This window comes from Diabrotica virgifera, chromosome 4, assembly GCF_917563875.1.
Source record: "Diabrotica virgifera virgifera chromosome 4, PGI_DIABVI_V3a".
NCBI classification, from domain to species: Eukaryota; Metazoa; Arthropoda; class Insecta; order Coleoptera; family Chrysomelidae; genus Diabrotica; species Diabrotica virgifera.
Window position 1 is genome coordinate 47,026,122 of NC_065446.1, and position 15,678 is coordinate 47,041,799.

Sequence of the window (15,678 nt, forward strand, 5' to 3'; positions counted from 1 at the left end):
TTGATTTTTCCAAAAGAACTAAAAAGATTTATAATGTATGTGGTATTTTTGAAAAGGCGGTTGAACGACCTTTAAAATTAGGTATCACTTAACCCCCCTTTCCGTTAAAGATTTTGGGAGTTATGTTTGAATTAACAACCTCTAGAGGTGTTTATGTAGCTCCACTGAGAAAGTTTGGAGAGACTGAAACGTACATATGGGGATGATGGATCATCTTTGAACCGAAATGAAGCATAAGCTGTCTTTCATCTTTCAGTTTTATTTATATTTTGAGTATACGGAACCAACTTTCGTTGGAATTTTTCCTAGACGAATCCTAGCACTGGCCCTGTTACCTTTCTTGTATATCGTAGGCTTAAGATATAGCAGTCTATTTTGCTATAATCCCAAAGCCGTTTAGCGATATAAAAGGGAAACCAGATTTAGCCATACGGCTCTCACTCCCTCTAAGGGGAAAATTGACTCATCCCAGATACCTACTCATCTCATCCAGCATACCAAGTCCCTAGGTAACTTGGTATGCTCGAGTATCTCCCAAAAATTTTCGTACACATCTAGCCGTCGAGAATAGTACAGATTTCTGCATGGTCTTATAGAGATGTTAAATCAGAACCAGCTTCTTTGTGTTTTCTATTTTCTTTATTCTTATTTATTTATTCTTCATATTTGAATTTCCAGCTCTCTATACTTTAGACCTTGGCGATCTTTTCAGTGAGTGTTGTTTGTCTCGTTAATTTATTCACTAATAAGTGATCTGGTCTATTATGTGCCACTGTTTCATCTGTGAGCACAGTGCGTCCCATAATAGCTTGTAGTTGTCATTCTAAAGCATACTCCCAGGAACGCATTGATAATATGCGAGATGGTCCGTTTGGAGAAGTCCCTGTTTGATAACTATCTCTTGTTGAAGCTTCTTTGATTGCTGTTCCTTGTATTCAGTTGCAGCAAATGTTTGTCAGCCCTCGATAAGATGTTGGATTGTTTCTTGGGCTTGACATCCACATTGACATTTGTCGTTTTAAACCTGAGGGTGTTTGATAACATATTTCAGGTAATTTTTGGTTGGTAAATCCTGATTCTGAATGGCGAGTAATGAACCTTCTGTGTCAGGGAACATCCTTCCTGATGTCAACCAATAGTTCGACGCTGTATTGTTGACATAGTCTTGGCTGACCTCATTGGGATATCGCCCGTGCAGAGGTTTACCCATGAGGTACGCATTTTTTCGTCCATAGTAAGGTGGTTTATGCGCATTTCTGGTTCCCTCATTTTGAGCGGTGTTGTGTCATCTACTGCGCAAATCGCGAGATGTAGAGTATATATGTCTCAGCCTGCATCTAAAAATAAGTTCTTAAATTAGCAATCTGTTTACCTAATTATATTATATATTTATAATAGTAGGGAGGACAGTATGCTAAATTTGTAGTTACTCGAGCACTACAGGGGCCTATTGGGTTGTGAAGAGTAGGTCCTAATACCAAAAAAAGTTAAATAAAGTTTTCCATTTAAGCGAGGACTTTCCGTTTTTTAATTTAATTTTCCATTTCCAACAATGGTTTTTTCCGATTATAGCCCCATCTATCCATAATTCGAAAATATATCTCAAATAAAAGTTACTTATTTTTACGTAAGGAATCCAAACCTGCAATAAAAAATGGGGGTTTTTAAAGTAAAGATTTTAAAGTAACCCCACATCTCACCTCCGTGGGGGTCGTGATTGGTGTCATTTCGAACTCTCCTGTATTGAGAGCCAATATATGGTAGGCGTACATTTACAGGGTACAAGGTTTCTCACTATGTGATAATCTGACACGATCGAGTAACTGCAAAAATTCCCGCTTGGGCTCCCCTACCATAAAACACGTCCTAACTGCACACTAATATCATTAGAAAAGGATTCTGTAGTTTTTAGCAGTTTTTAGTTTAAAGGAAACTTAATATTAACTATTACATTGTATTTATTATACCCTTGATATATTAGGCCGCCATAATATTGGTTTATTTTTAAATCCAACTTTCTTTAAGAATCAAGAAAGGGTAATACCTTGTTTATTTTTTAAACTTTTTTATTGTGTCTTCTGTAGTGATGTAAAATTTCCGGGAAGATTCAAACGCCGGAAAGTTTCCGGAAACTTTCCGGGAATATTGGAAACTTTCGGAAACTTATGGAAATATTGTATTTTTTCTTGTTAGTCTATTGTATGTTAGTGTGTATTGTATGTGTGTTGTATGTCTATTGTATGTTAGTTCTGTAAAAATGTTTTCTTTTTTGTCAATAAACTTGGGATGGTTGGGTAATATCTTGTCTAGACACTGCTTAGCTAATATGATATATTATATTATAGCATATATGCTCTTTACATATTATGCTATATATAGCATATTATGCTCTTTACCAGTGATGCTTTGTCTTGTTAGAAGAATCAAGTAAGTTTGCAGCATAGTGCACAGGCTTCACTGCCATTTTTTTTCTAATTTAGATATAAGCATTCCTTTTTCTCGAGATTACTGATTGGAAGTAATGGAATATTCTCAGTAAAAATATTTGCTATGTCCTTAAATGCCTCGACAACCTGGGATATTTTAAACATATTACCTTCCAATAAAGTAATCCATTTTCCAATTATTATTGGTGTTTGCAAAACTGCTATTTTACAACTTTGTTCAAAATATTTCATCATCCAAACAGTTTTATTTAAAATTCCGTGAAAATTTTAAATTTTCTCCCTTTATGACCATAAGCATTTTTGTAAAGCACTATCAAACACAATAATACTATTTTACAATTAAGGATTGAACCCGATCTAGTTTTTACAGGAAGTATTAATGATATAACTTTATTGTAGTTTTGAAGCTAGATTGTATTAAATCGGGCAAGAGATATGTGGGAATTAGTTACCTTTTTAACAATTTCTTTACAACATGCCTCAATATTTTTAAAAGAATGTAGGTTCATCAAATCAGACATCAACAAATTTAATGTATGAGAAACACAGGAATATGCTTCAATAAAATTGTATTTGTTTTTATCGATCATTTTGCCTTTGGCAATCCCACAAAATATTTCTGGGCCGTCTTCCTTTATATTATATTATTTATTATTTCTTGTGAAATATATTCAGCTGTGTGCCTTTAACAATCTGTAAAAAGTGTTAAGTATACACATTACTGGTTCAGGTGTTGTAAAGCCGCGTTTAGACACCGCTATAAAAGGTAGCAATTTATCGATATCAATCGAGTTGTTTCAATTTATCGTTGAGTGTAAACTGTACATTGCAGCGATTTATCGGAATTGGGAGATTGGAGTTGGTATCGGATTGCATCAATTTATTGTAATGATCGAGTTGTTTCAGTTTATAAGGCAGCGTTTAGACACAGCGATAAATCCGTGCAATTTATCGATGTCAATTAGAGTTGCACAGGTTTGACTTGAATGTTTGAACTTGATTTGAGTTTGACTTAATTTCAAGTCAAACTCAAGTCAATCCTTCTGACAAATATTTCAAGTCAAGTCAAACCGGTCAATCGTAAAGGTTTGAAAATTCAAACTGTTTGTCAAATTAGTTTGAAAGAGTTTGAAAAATAATTTGTTTAGTAGATATACTTTTTTGTCGAGATTGTTAGTTGCCTATTAAGATAAGAAAAATAATAATACAATGAGTGCACAAAAGTAACTTGATACAGGAGCGATTATAATCAAAATAGAGTCGTAAATTTAAATTTCTTGAAAATGATTCCTATATGCTTAGAATTACTGGCTGGCAAATTTCACTTTATCGATATAACTTTTTTTTCTACGACCGTTCAATAATATGCTCATTATTCACTATTTTTTAATACATAATGACACCCATTACTTTGCCCGTGAGTAATATTTCATTACTCACCGGCTGAAGTTACACACAGGTCATTACTCACGGGTTGAAGTTAGATTCAAGTGGTATATGGCACTTTTAATATACTTAATATTAGCAAATAAAATTACTTAAACTTGTTTATTTAATAAAATAATCATTAACTTAGAAAAATGTTTAAAGGGTTTTTAACTGTAACAATGCGTCACTACACAATATATTTTTAGTCAGTAGATATATTTTTTACTTCTAAATTTCAACATTTGACATTTTAAGATTGACGTTAATAAAAGGTAAACAAACAATGCCTACTAATTACGTAAAAGGGTTTACGGATATGAAATTTATATCAATGAATTCTGTGTCACTTACTGTTGATTGTACAATAGATTTTTATTGGGAGCAAATGTTCTTTTTCATGCAATTGCCTTAAAATATGTCTTAATTTTAAAAGCCACCACCATTAAATATACCATGCATGACATTAATGACAATTACTGTCTCATAAGCTCAAGATGGGTAATTCTAACAGTGTTGCCATAGTTATATAACATATGTTTTCTTATGAAAAATAAAATATTTTGATTTTAAATAATTTTAGTAGTTCATAATTATATTTTTCTATTAGTCCAAATAAAAAAAGGTCGTAGAAAAAGTATAGTATTCTACTCGCATGTAATGGCTATTACTCACTATGATGAATTACGACACTCGCCTACGGCTCGTGTCGCAAACTTCATCATCGTGAGTAATATCCATCATTACATGCTCGTTGAATAATATACTATTATATTTGAGAGTTACTAGATTAAAACAAAGAATTCGTTGGACAGTTTTTGAAGTTATACTTCTTTAGACGCGATTGAGAGTAAAATTTTATAATACTGCGAGCATGCGCACACAGACAGTATGTACTTAGTTGCAATGAATTGTTCAGAATTAAAAAACGGCTCCGAACTCTTGGGAGGAAACAGATAAGAGGTAGAGCATTGGACTAGAGATCGAGAGGTCGCGGGTTCAAATCCCGGACGATTCATTTTTTTTTTAATTTTTGGTAGTTTTAATAAAAAAATTTTGAAAGTGGTAGGTAAGAAAGTTTAATATTTAAATAAAATGCAAATATAAACAGTTAAGTATATTTATTTCGTTTAAATTATATAATAGAAGTATAACTTCTTACGTGCGTACAAAGTACACACACATTCTTTTTTTATCATACTAAGTGTAATTTAATCTACTTTGGGAGCGTTCAAGTATTAGGTGGGGGGTGGGGTCATGTAAAACGTTACGGCTCGTTACACGGGGGCGGGGGTCGAACTGCTCGTTATGTAACATTGTTTTTTAACTTGAATAAAAAAAACTACGGAATTACAATTTCCCAACTTTTCAACTTTCGTTTATATTTTACATAGAACCCCTGGATTGTATTATATTGCCCCCTCACGCTCCGCTCATGTTACAATAGGACAATAGTATTCAAATAAAAAAATTTAAAAAAAAATTCAAATAGTTTAAATTTAAAATCGCGAATGAGTTCCGCCGTTGCGTTAGCCGCCATCTTGATTTTAAAGGAGAACCATTTTTGCTCAATATCTCCGTCATTTTTAACTTCTCGACAAAAAGTGTAATGAAAATGTTGAAATATGATTTCCTATAATTTCTTTCATTTTAAATTTTTTTTTCCGTCGATATTTTCCGAGTTATGGGGGGAAATAGTGACAGTTAGAGCATAATTATTATTCAATTACCCCGTTTATTATTAGTTATTATAGAACAAAAATGTACCTATACAAAAATGGACAGAATTAAATTTTATACAATTTTGATCTCTTTCATTGTTTTGCTAAAATTGATATTTCAGGTAGTGCGTATGCGGTAAAGGCGCGAGCATAAGTCCTGATTGGTTTGATAGCAAGTTTTTTTATTCAATATCTCCGCCATTTTCAACTTTTCGACAAAAATGGTAGGGACTGAAATTGTTCCAAATAAATCGTGTATACAGTAATTTTTACAATTTTATTTAACCATTTTTTTCGTACCGTCGATTTTTCCGAGTTAATTGTACTTACAGTAGACGCCTATATTTTTAACTCTGATTTTACGTATTTTACGTATTTTTTTTAATTGGAAAACTATACAAATTCTTTTAACCACTTCAAGTCCTGTTTTGGCTATATATATACTATCTGTGGACAAATTTTCACTCAAATCTAAGGACATGTTTTTTTGGGAATGGAGAAAAATGTATTTTAACGTTTTCTACAATAAAATTTTGATCAAAAACTTGTTTTTAATCAAAATAACTTGTTATAATGCGTTATAATGACATTTTTGAGACCCCACTATTAAAATATTATTTTTTCCATTGATATTTTACGATAAAAAAATGCAAATTTGTTTAAATAAATATCAAATCACTCTAAAATCGCTTAAAATGATATTTTGAGAAAAAAAGAAAGAGAAGAATTTTTGAGCTTAAATTTCTTGTTTTTACGTTAAGTAGAAGCTATACACTTTACACATTACGCTTAGGCCATGGATGCATAATTCGCAAATATTTTACGGCTATCCCTACTTTTTCTGTCTTTACATGGCAATAAATATCATTTTACGTCTTATAAAGTTCACGTCTTAAATCAATTATTTATCAAATACACTATATATCAATATTATTTAATCAACAACTCAAAATATAACCCCCTCTGTGGCGCAGTGGTAAGAGCGCCTACCTTTGAAACGAAAGGTCGGGAGTTCGAATCCTACCAGGGGCAGAAATTTTTCATTTATTATAAATTAATAAGTGAAAGATAGTTTCTGTCCTTGTGGGATCGGTACTCACCGGAGGGACCGCAGACGTTCGGAAACAATTAGCGTCTCTTTGCAAAGACAATGAGGTCGACTTTGCAAAGTAACAAGACACTTACTCAACACACACACTACACATTACTCCCCTGACTTAGTGATAAGTTATGGTTCTAGTTCTAAACCAAAGCCAGAATCAGAGAAAAAAAAACTCAAAATATTCCCGATGCCATGTCAAATATTTAAAATTGTCACTGATTGTCAGTGTCTGACTGACAATATGCTGACAATATTCTATTCGACTGAGTTCGTTGTATGACAAAGATAGATTTGGAAAATATTACCACGGACATTGTGTTCATTTTTTTCGAATCCTGAAAAAACCAATAAATATTTTTGAAAAATTTAAACGCAGAATGAAAGACTAAATTATTAGTGAGGGCCGAAAGTCCTTTAAAATAAATAAAAAGTTTATTTTGAATAAGATATTTGAAATTAAAAATCACACTCAATTTTCTCTCAGTTTTTCACCCCTGTAACTTATTAAAATAAACATTATAGGAGTTCTCAGGGACTTTCGGCCCTCACTAATAACTTAATCTTTCATTCTGCGTTTAAATTTTTCAAAAATACTTAGTAGTTTTCTCAGGATTCGAAAAAAATGAATCCCCATTTGAATAGCATTGCAGCCGAAAATACGTACCCATCCTCTTAAGCACAAAATTTGTGTTGAGATTTAATCTGAGATCCAAAAGTTTTTGTCTGAGTGATTTGACCTGGAATGTACCAGGTTTATAATCTAATATATTATATTGAATAAAAAGTTTCACTTAAAAAAGCTAACCAGTAACAAGATTAGTACATTCAAGCAGGGCCGCTTTATCCATTAGACAATATAGGCAGTTGCCTAGGGCGGCAAATTATGAGAGGGCGGCAAAAGCAAAAATTCACAAAAATGGTACATGTTGAAGGGTGGCTACTAGAGAATTGACTAAGGCGGCAATTGATCAAAACGCGGTCCTGCATTCAAGATATAAAGAATTTAGAAATGATTAAACAAGAGTCTTACAATTTGTAATATGAAGAAATGAATCTACACGGTTAGTTTGACTTTCGAACAGAAATAAAGCACTTATTACTCAGAGTTCTCGTTAAGGGAAAGGCGCAAAATGTCACCTGTCAACATTTTCAATGTGTTTTAATTTAAAACTTTTAAATGTAGATTCATTTTTTTCGAATCCTGAGAAAACGAATAAGTATTTTTTAAAAATTTAAACGCAGAATGAAAGATTGCGTTATTACCGAGGGCCGAAAGTCCCCGAAAGATTGTTTTGAATGATATATTTGCAATTAAAAATAAAACTAAATTTTCCTTTTTATGTTCACCCCTGTAATTTATTAAAATAAACATTATAGAAGTTTTCATGGTTGTTTGTCCCTGAGAAATAATGTAATCTTTCATGTTGCGTTTAATTTTTTCTTAAATATTTATTAATTTTCCCAGGATTCGAAAAAAATTAATACATTTAAAACACATTGAACATTTTGAGAGGCGACATGTTACGCCTATGTCCTTAAGGATTACAATAAAAAAACACTATTTGGTCTTTCAATGGACAGTTCAAAATAAAATCATTTGAAATTTTTATGACTTTCTTTTATTAAAAAAGGCATTTATTTATCTTATGGGTCAGTTAGAAAAAACATCTGGAACCAAAATGCTAGTTCCCTCGAAAACACCACAATAGAAAATATTGCTGTATATTCCTTGGTATTTCTTTAAAACTCAAAAGTAACCATAGTGTTATGGTTATTTTTTTTTTCGGATACAGGCTACAAATGTTATTAGGCCAAGAAATAAAGCATTTTGGTTCGCAATTTTTTCGTCCACCAGGGATTTACTTGAAATTTTTACAGAAGGTAGGGAATAGCCCAAGAATGCAGCTGTACGCTAAAACCCTATCTCGGGGGGTGGGAATTTTTGTTACATTGTAATCATGGAAATCAATGAAAAAAGTAAATTCTAAGAAAAAAATATTCTTTACGCTTTCTTCGTAAAACTAATATTTTTCGATTTGTTTGCGATTTGCGATTGAAAGTAGGTTAACAGTTTTTCGACGAAAAAATAGACTTTTTGGAGGGGTTTTTGAGAATAACTCGAAAAATATGCATTAATCATAAACATGTATATATCAAAATTGTATCTTTTAGAAACATAAACAAAATAATTTTTTTATAATTTTTCTACGACCAATATAAACTTCAACTAAAAAAGACGCAAAAAAGCCGCAACAACAATAAACTTAACATACAGAAACTTAGAAGAAACAAAAGAAAATTTAAAACATGAAATCAACACAAATCTAGATAGAAACCCAGGAAATAATTTCAACGTAGAACAGCAGTGGCAATTCTTCAAAACCTCTATATTAGAGCCAAGTAAGAAAGTACTTACAACAACCAAATGTAAAAAAGAAGAATAGATGACGGAGGAAATTCTAGAGTTGATGAATGAAAGAAGAAAAAACAAAACAATTAATAAGACCCGCTATAAACAGCTTCAAAACCAAATAAGAAGAAAAATTAGGGAGGCTAAAGAGACCTACTTCTCTGAAAAATGTAAAGAAATAGAAGAACTTCAAAACAGATATGACAACTTCAACCTACATAAAAAAGTCAAAGAACTAGCCGGAATAGGAAATAGAAGAACCTCAAATATATTGCTCGACAAAAACGGAAATATTATAATGGAGACAGAACGAAAACTACGACGATGGAAAGAGTACATCGAGGAACTATTTCATGACCAGAGAGAAGCTAGTACATCCTTAGATAGCCAAACCGGAGATGTAGGCCCAGAGATAACCAAATCAGAGGTTAGTCAGTCAATAAACTCTATGAATACCAATAAATCTGCTGGTCCAGATGAATTACCTAGCGAGCTGATAAAGTTGGTCAACGAGAAAAACCTGGACATAATAGTAGAACTGTTCAACGCTATCTATACTACGGGAATCATCCCTAGAGAAATGTTGACATCAGCTTTTGTGTGTTTGTCAAAAAAAGTGAATGCCAAAGAATGCAGTGACTACCGAACCATAAGCTTAATGTCACGTATCTTGAAAATTCTGCTGAAAATTATCCACGTCAGAATACACTCTAAACTGGAGCTGGATATTAGTGACATTCAATATGGGTTCCGCAATGGTATGGGTACCAGAGAGGCATTATTCTCCTTCAACGTGCTCACACAGAGATGTTTGGATGTTAACCGTTCCCTTTACGTCTGTTTTATAGACTACAATAAAGCGTTTGATAAAGTAAAACATGACGGACTAATGGAAATTCTAAAAACTAAAAACCTAGATGAGAGAGATTTAAGACTAATAACACATCTCTATTACAATCAGCGAGGAATAGTAAGAATTGAAAAAGAAACATATGAAGGAATGGAAATAAAGAGAGGAATCAGGCTAGGCTGCATACTATCACCTGTATTATTTAACGCTTATTCTGAAGAGGTAATGCGAGAAACTCTGGAAGATGAAACAGTTGGCATAAGAGTAAATGGAGTCTTAGTTAACAACATCAGATATTCAGATGATACAGTAATAATAGCCGATAGTTTACAAGACCTGCAAATAGTCATGAGTAAAATAGTAAGGTGTAGTAGGGAGTACGGACTCTCTCTCAATATCAAAAAGACGAAGTTTATGAAAATTAGTAAAAACAACCATAATACTAACGAAATCTTGATAGTAGAGGGCCAGCAGATCGAAAGAGTAAAAAGTACACTTACCTAGAAACACTTATAACCGAGAATAATGACTACGTTACGTATATGTGTACGTAAATCTTACGTATACAATGTACTATACTATGGACTGGAATCAAGAACGTTAAATATATAGACAATGAGACGACTTAACGCCTTTGAAATGTGGACCTATAGAAGAATTATGAGGGTTTCCTGGGTAGATAGAGTTATGAACAATGAAGTACTGAGAAGAATAGGTAAAGAGAAGGAAGTTAAACTTACAATTAAAGAAAGAAAACTACAGTATCTCGGACATGTGATGCGGGGCGAGAAGTATGGCATCCTGCGACTCATAATGCAAGGAAAGATAGATGACAGAAGAAGCATCGGCAGAAGACAAATTTCATGGCTGAAGAACCTGAGAAAATGGTTTGGATGCATCTCAAAACAACTATTTAGAGCTACCGCCTCAAAAATTAAAATAGCTATGATGATTGCCAACCTCCGTAGCGGAGATGGCACCTGAAGAAGAAGAAGAAACATAAACCGAGATACTGCATGTTAAATCTTAGCTCTTTTCATCAAATGCATAATTTGAAATATTTAAAGCTAAATAACGGGAAAACTTTGCATGTTTCAAGAACACCTTACCAAACATTTTTTCAAGTATACAATTAGACGTTTAAAAAAAAAAGAAACAGAGTTTCTAGCATAAAAATTAAGCGACTTATGATCAAAATAACGTCGGTACCTACTTCTACGAAAAAATCAGTGAAAACAACTCCCTAACTATCCAATTATAATTGATATTCACTTTTCTGTAATTCTATTTAATATGTATTATCAATACACCCAAGAAGTTTAACATATTTAGAAGGCCTAATTTTATAAAAATTTGAGTTTAAATATAAACTGATTTTTTGCAATTTCGTATTTTTTACCCTTTTCTTCAAAATATCTACCTAACTACTGAAGATACGAAAAAAATTATAGAATACTAAATTATAGCTTTTTTAATAACCATAATTTTCCTGTGCATAGATATTCTGTACAGTGAATAACACCCCCCTTATTCGAGCTCTTTAAACTTACCCCACTCAAAAACTAAGAAATCTTACGGAATTTAATTTACATATTCTTGTAGCTCTTCAAAATACCCTACCAAATTATTTAAAAAAAAACTTTTTATTACCAAAAATGAAGAAGCTGTATGTTTATAAAACGAATTTTGTTTTTTTTTTAATTCGAATAGCCCGAAAATTGGAAAAACGACGAAGATGATATAATATCGATATCGACGAAGATGTTTAAAAAACTATTTGTATTTGTATTTGTAAATTCGTATTATTGTGTAAATAAATGTTTTTGTACAGGTTTTTGGATTTTTTTGTATATATCTATTAAATTACTTATAAAAATTGCAATGTTGTTAAGGGTGGTTTTTAAGGGTTAAAATATTATAATATATTCTAAAGCATAAAACAATCATTATTTAACCAATGAAAACCAAATTTTACCAATTCTAAGGTTTACAATGTTTTTATATAATTTTTGACAAATAGGGTTAGTCTACACCCCTCAAAAAATCAACGCCCTTGAGCATGATATAGATAGAATATGAAGTACAGGATGAGATAATCCTAATTCCAAATTTTTATGCAAATCGATGCAATCCGAAATCATTCTTTTAGGATAAATAAATTTTTTTATATATAGCTTCAACAAGGGTGGTTTTAAGGGTTGAAATATTATATCCCAAAGCATAAAACAATCATTATTTCACTAATAAAAAACAAATGTTGACCATATTAAAGTTTAAAATGTTATTTTATAATTTTTTACAATTAGGGGTAGTTTTCACCCTTAAAAAACCAAAAGCGTACAACGGCTCAATATAGAAAATGAACTAGAGTTTTGCCATTTTTTCAGCTTTATTTTCTGACCATTTTAAATAAATTAATGTATAAATATGCTTTAATATGTATAAATAAGTTTTAATTATCCTAACTATCGTATTTATTGGGTTTTTTGTCTGTCTGCCGTTTAAATATCATATTATCATCTAATACATTTCTATGTTTATTGAAATTTGTCAAATCAAAATTTTTTTCCTACGGAGGGGGGGGGGGAATGTCCCCGTAGATCCGCCACTGAACAAATAAAGGCGTACGCGGTCTCATTAAAAATTGAAAATAAACACGTTGCGTAATATTCAAACTTTTCAAACTGTTTGAAGATGTTTGAATTCAAGTCAAACCTAAAGATATCGAAATCAAGTCAAGTCAAACTTTTTTATACAAAAAGTTTGATTTTCAAGTCAAGTCAAGTTTGTTGAGTAAAATCAAACTAGTTTGACTTGATGCATCTCTAATGTCAATCAAGTTGTTTCAATTTATTGTTGTGTGTAAACGGCACATCGCAGCGATTTATCGGGATTGGAATTGGATTGGAGTTGGTACCTATCGGATTGCATCAATTTATTGTAACGATCGAGTTGTTTTAGTTTATAATCAATCGCGACAATATATCGCAGCTTCTAAACAGCTTTATAAAAAACAATAAATCGTAGCAATTTATCGTCACAATAAATTGCTCGGATTTATCACGGCGCCTCAACGCCACTTAATTGATCGCAACAATTTATCGCAGCGTCTAAACAGCTTTAAAAAATCAATAAATTATAGCAATTTATCGTCACAATAAATTGCTCGCATGTATCGCGGCGTCTAAACGCCCTTAAAGTTAATAACAGATTGGTTTCTTATATTTGACCAGCCATCACACTGAATGCCTAATGAAAATGATTTATATTCTCAAAAATTTCTGGGAAATATTATGGAAAGTTCTCGGAAATATTCTCGGAAACATTCTCGAAAGTTCTCGGAAATATTCTCGAGAATTTTCCATTGAAAGTTTCCGGGAATATTCGCGGTCAGGAGAATATTTCCATTTTTTTAGGCGAATATTCTCGGAAACGTTCCAATGTTCGCGAATATTCGCTTGGAAATATTCTCGACTCACATCACTAGTCTTCTGTTTATAATTGACATTGTTTAACATATTCTCTATTGTTACAGGTCATACTAGAAAAGTCAGTATTCCAAACTGCGTAGAATTCGTGATAACAACAAACGCTTGTCGCGGATTTTGTGAAAGTTGGGCTATACCGTCATTAATAAAAGGATCCACTATCCAACCGATAACATCCGTTGGCCAATGCTGCAATATAATGGAGACAGAAAATGTGTTAGCAAAGGTTATGTGCGTTGAAGGAATGAAAGTATTCACGTTCAAATCGGCCGTCACATGTTCTTGTTACCACTGTAAGAAAGATTAGAGCGACTGCTGGAAAGGACCAAGGCGAGTTTATTCAAAATTTATATGTAACATACTTAAAGTTCATTGATTATATTTAGGCGTAAGTAAAAATTACAATATACTTTCTTAATTACTGTATATATTGTACTGACTGACTGACTGATTGTAGAAATTATGTTCATTAAATTTTGTTTCCTACTGCAGTTTTTATTATCCCTTAATATTTGTTTATTACTTATATTAATTTATTTAGTTTAGATTTTTTTTATACAAGGTGTCCCAAAAGTAGGGGAACGGTCGAATATTTCGCGAAATAAACATCGGATCGAAAAACTGAAAAATACGTATTCAATCATTTTCAAAAATCTATCCAATGACACCAAACATCAGTGCCCACTACAATCCCCGGAGGTGGGGTGGGGGGTAACTTTAAAATCTCAAATGGAAACCCCTAGTTTTTCTTGCAGATTAGGATTCGTTACGTAAATGTAAGCAACTTTTATTCAATACATTTTTCCGAACTGTGCATAGATGGCGCCATAATTGAGAAAAAGGATTTATCCTGATACCATAGGTAAATTATAGAAACGGTCTAATATCTCGAGAAATACACTTCCAAATGAGAAACCAAAAAAGGTTTTTAATACTTTTCGAAAACCTATCGAATAACACTAAACAGCTCCAACTTACCCCCTGGAGGTGGGGTGGGGGGTAACTTTAAAATCTTAAATAGAAATCCCCACTTTTTATTACAGATTCGGATTCGTCATGAAAAATTAAGCAACATTTATTCGAAACATTTTTTAGAATTGTGGATAAATGGCGCTTTAATTGGAAAAATACGATTTATTAACGCCATCTATCGGCAATTTTAAAAAATGTTTCGAATAAATGTTGCTTCATTTTTTATGACTAATTCGAATCTGCAATAAAAAGTGGGTGCTATTTAAGATTTTAAAGTTACCCCCACCCCACATCCAGGGGGTGGCTTGAATTGTGGTGGTCATGTTTGGTATTTATCGATAGGTTTTCGAAAAATATTAGAAACCTGTTTTTTGGTTTCTCATTTGGAAGTGTATTTTTCGAGATATTAGACCGTTTCTATAATTTACCTATAGTATCAGGATAAATCGTTTTTCCCAATTATAGCGCCATATATCCACAGTTCGAAAAAATGTCTTGAATAAAAGTTGCTTACTTTTACGTAACGAATCCAAATCTGCAAGAAAAACTGGGGGTTTTCATTTTAGATTTTAAAGTTACCCCCACCCCACCTCCAGGGGGTGTAGTGGGTGTTGGTGTTTGGTGTCATTGGATAGATTTTTGAAAATTATTGAATACGTATTTCTCAGCTTTTCGATCCGATGTTTATTTCGCAAAATATTCGACGGTTCCGCTACTTTTGGGACACCCTATATATAACCCCTAATGGATTCTGCAATCTGCCGGAAGGTTAATAAGCGTTTGTTTGACAAATGTGAGATTCACATGTAGAGTATCACTCCAGTGAGTGATCTCCTTTAAAGAACTAGCTAAATTTAAATTTAGTGTTTTTTGACAATGGGAGTACTTATAGTATAGTATAGTTGATCCAAAAGATGGCATAACCCAGACATCCAAAGTGAAAGTTATCCTTCAACACCAAATTGTTCTATATGGTTCACACAATGTCCAGAAAAAAGTCACACCATTTTGAGCGTCGGGTTTGGGGGGGAGAGGGGGAGAAATCGGTAAATTCGTAGTTTTTTACGTTTTTCGTCAATATTTCTAAAACTATGCGGTTTAGCATGAACAACCTTCTATACAGAATTGTTCTACATTAAATTTTAAATAAAAAAGACTTCATACATAATCTTCCTAAAATGAATGGTTCCAAAGTTACGGAGGTAGTATAATATAACTGGTCCAAAAGAAGGCCTAACCCAAACATCCAAAGTAAAAGTTTTT

At 32.5% G+C, this 15,678-nt stretch overlaps 1 protein-coding gene across 1 annotated transcript in view; it reads left to right on the plus strand.

Annotated features, from left to right (window-relative positions):
- The window catches only part of LOC126883500 (thyrostimulin alpha-2 subunit), a 154,838-nt gene extending 140,909 nt beyond the window's left edge, over positions 1-13,929 (plus strand). Inside the window, exon 3 of the mRNA XM_050649105.1 lies at positions 13,491-13,929. Within this exon, the coding sequence (XP_050505062.1) occupies positions 13,491-13,750 (260 nt within the window). The 3' untranslated portion in view covers positions 13,751-13,929. The remainder of the gene's footprint in view (positions 1-13,490) is intronic.
- Positions 13,930-15,678: the final 1,749 nt, after the last annotated feature.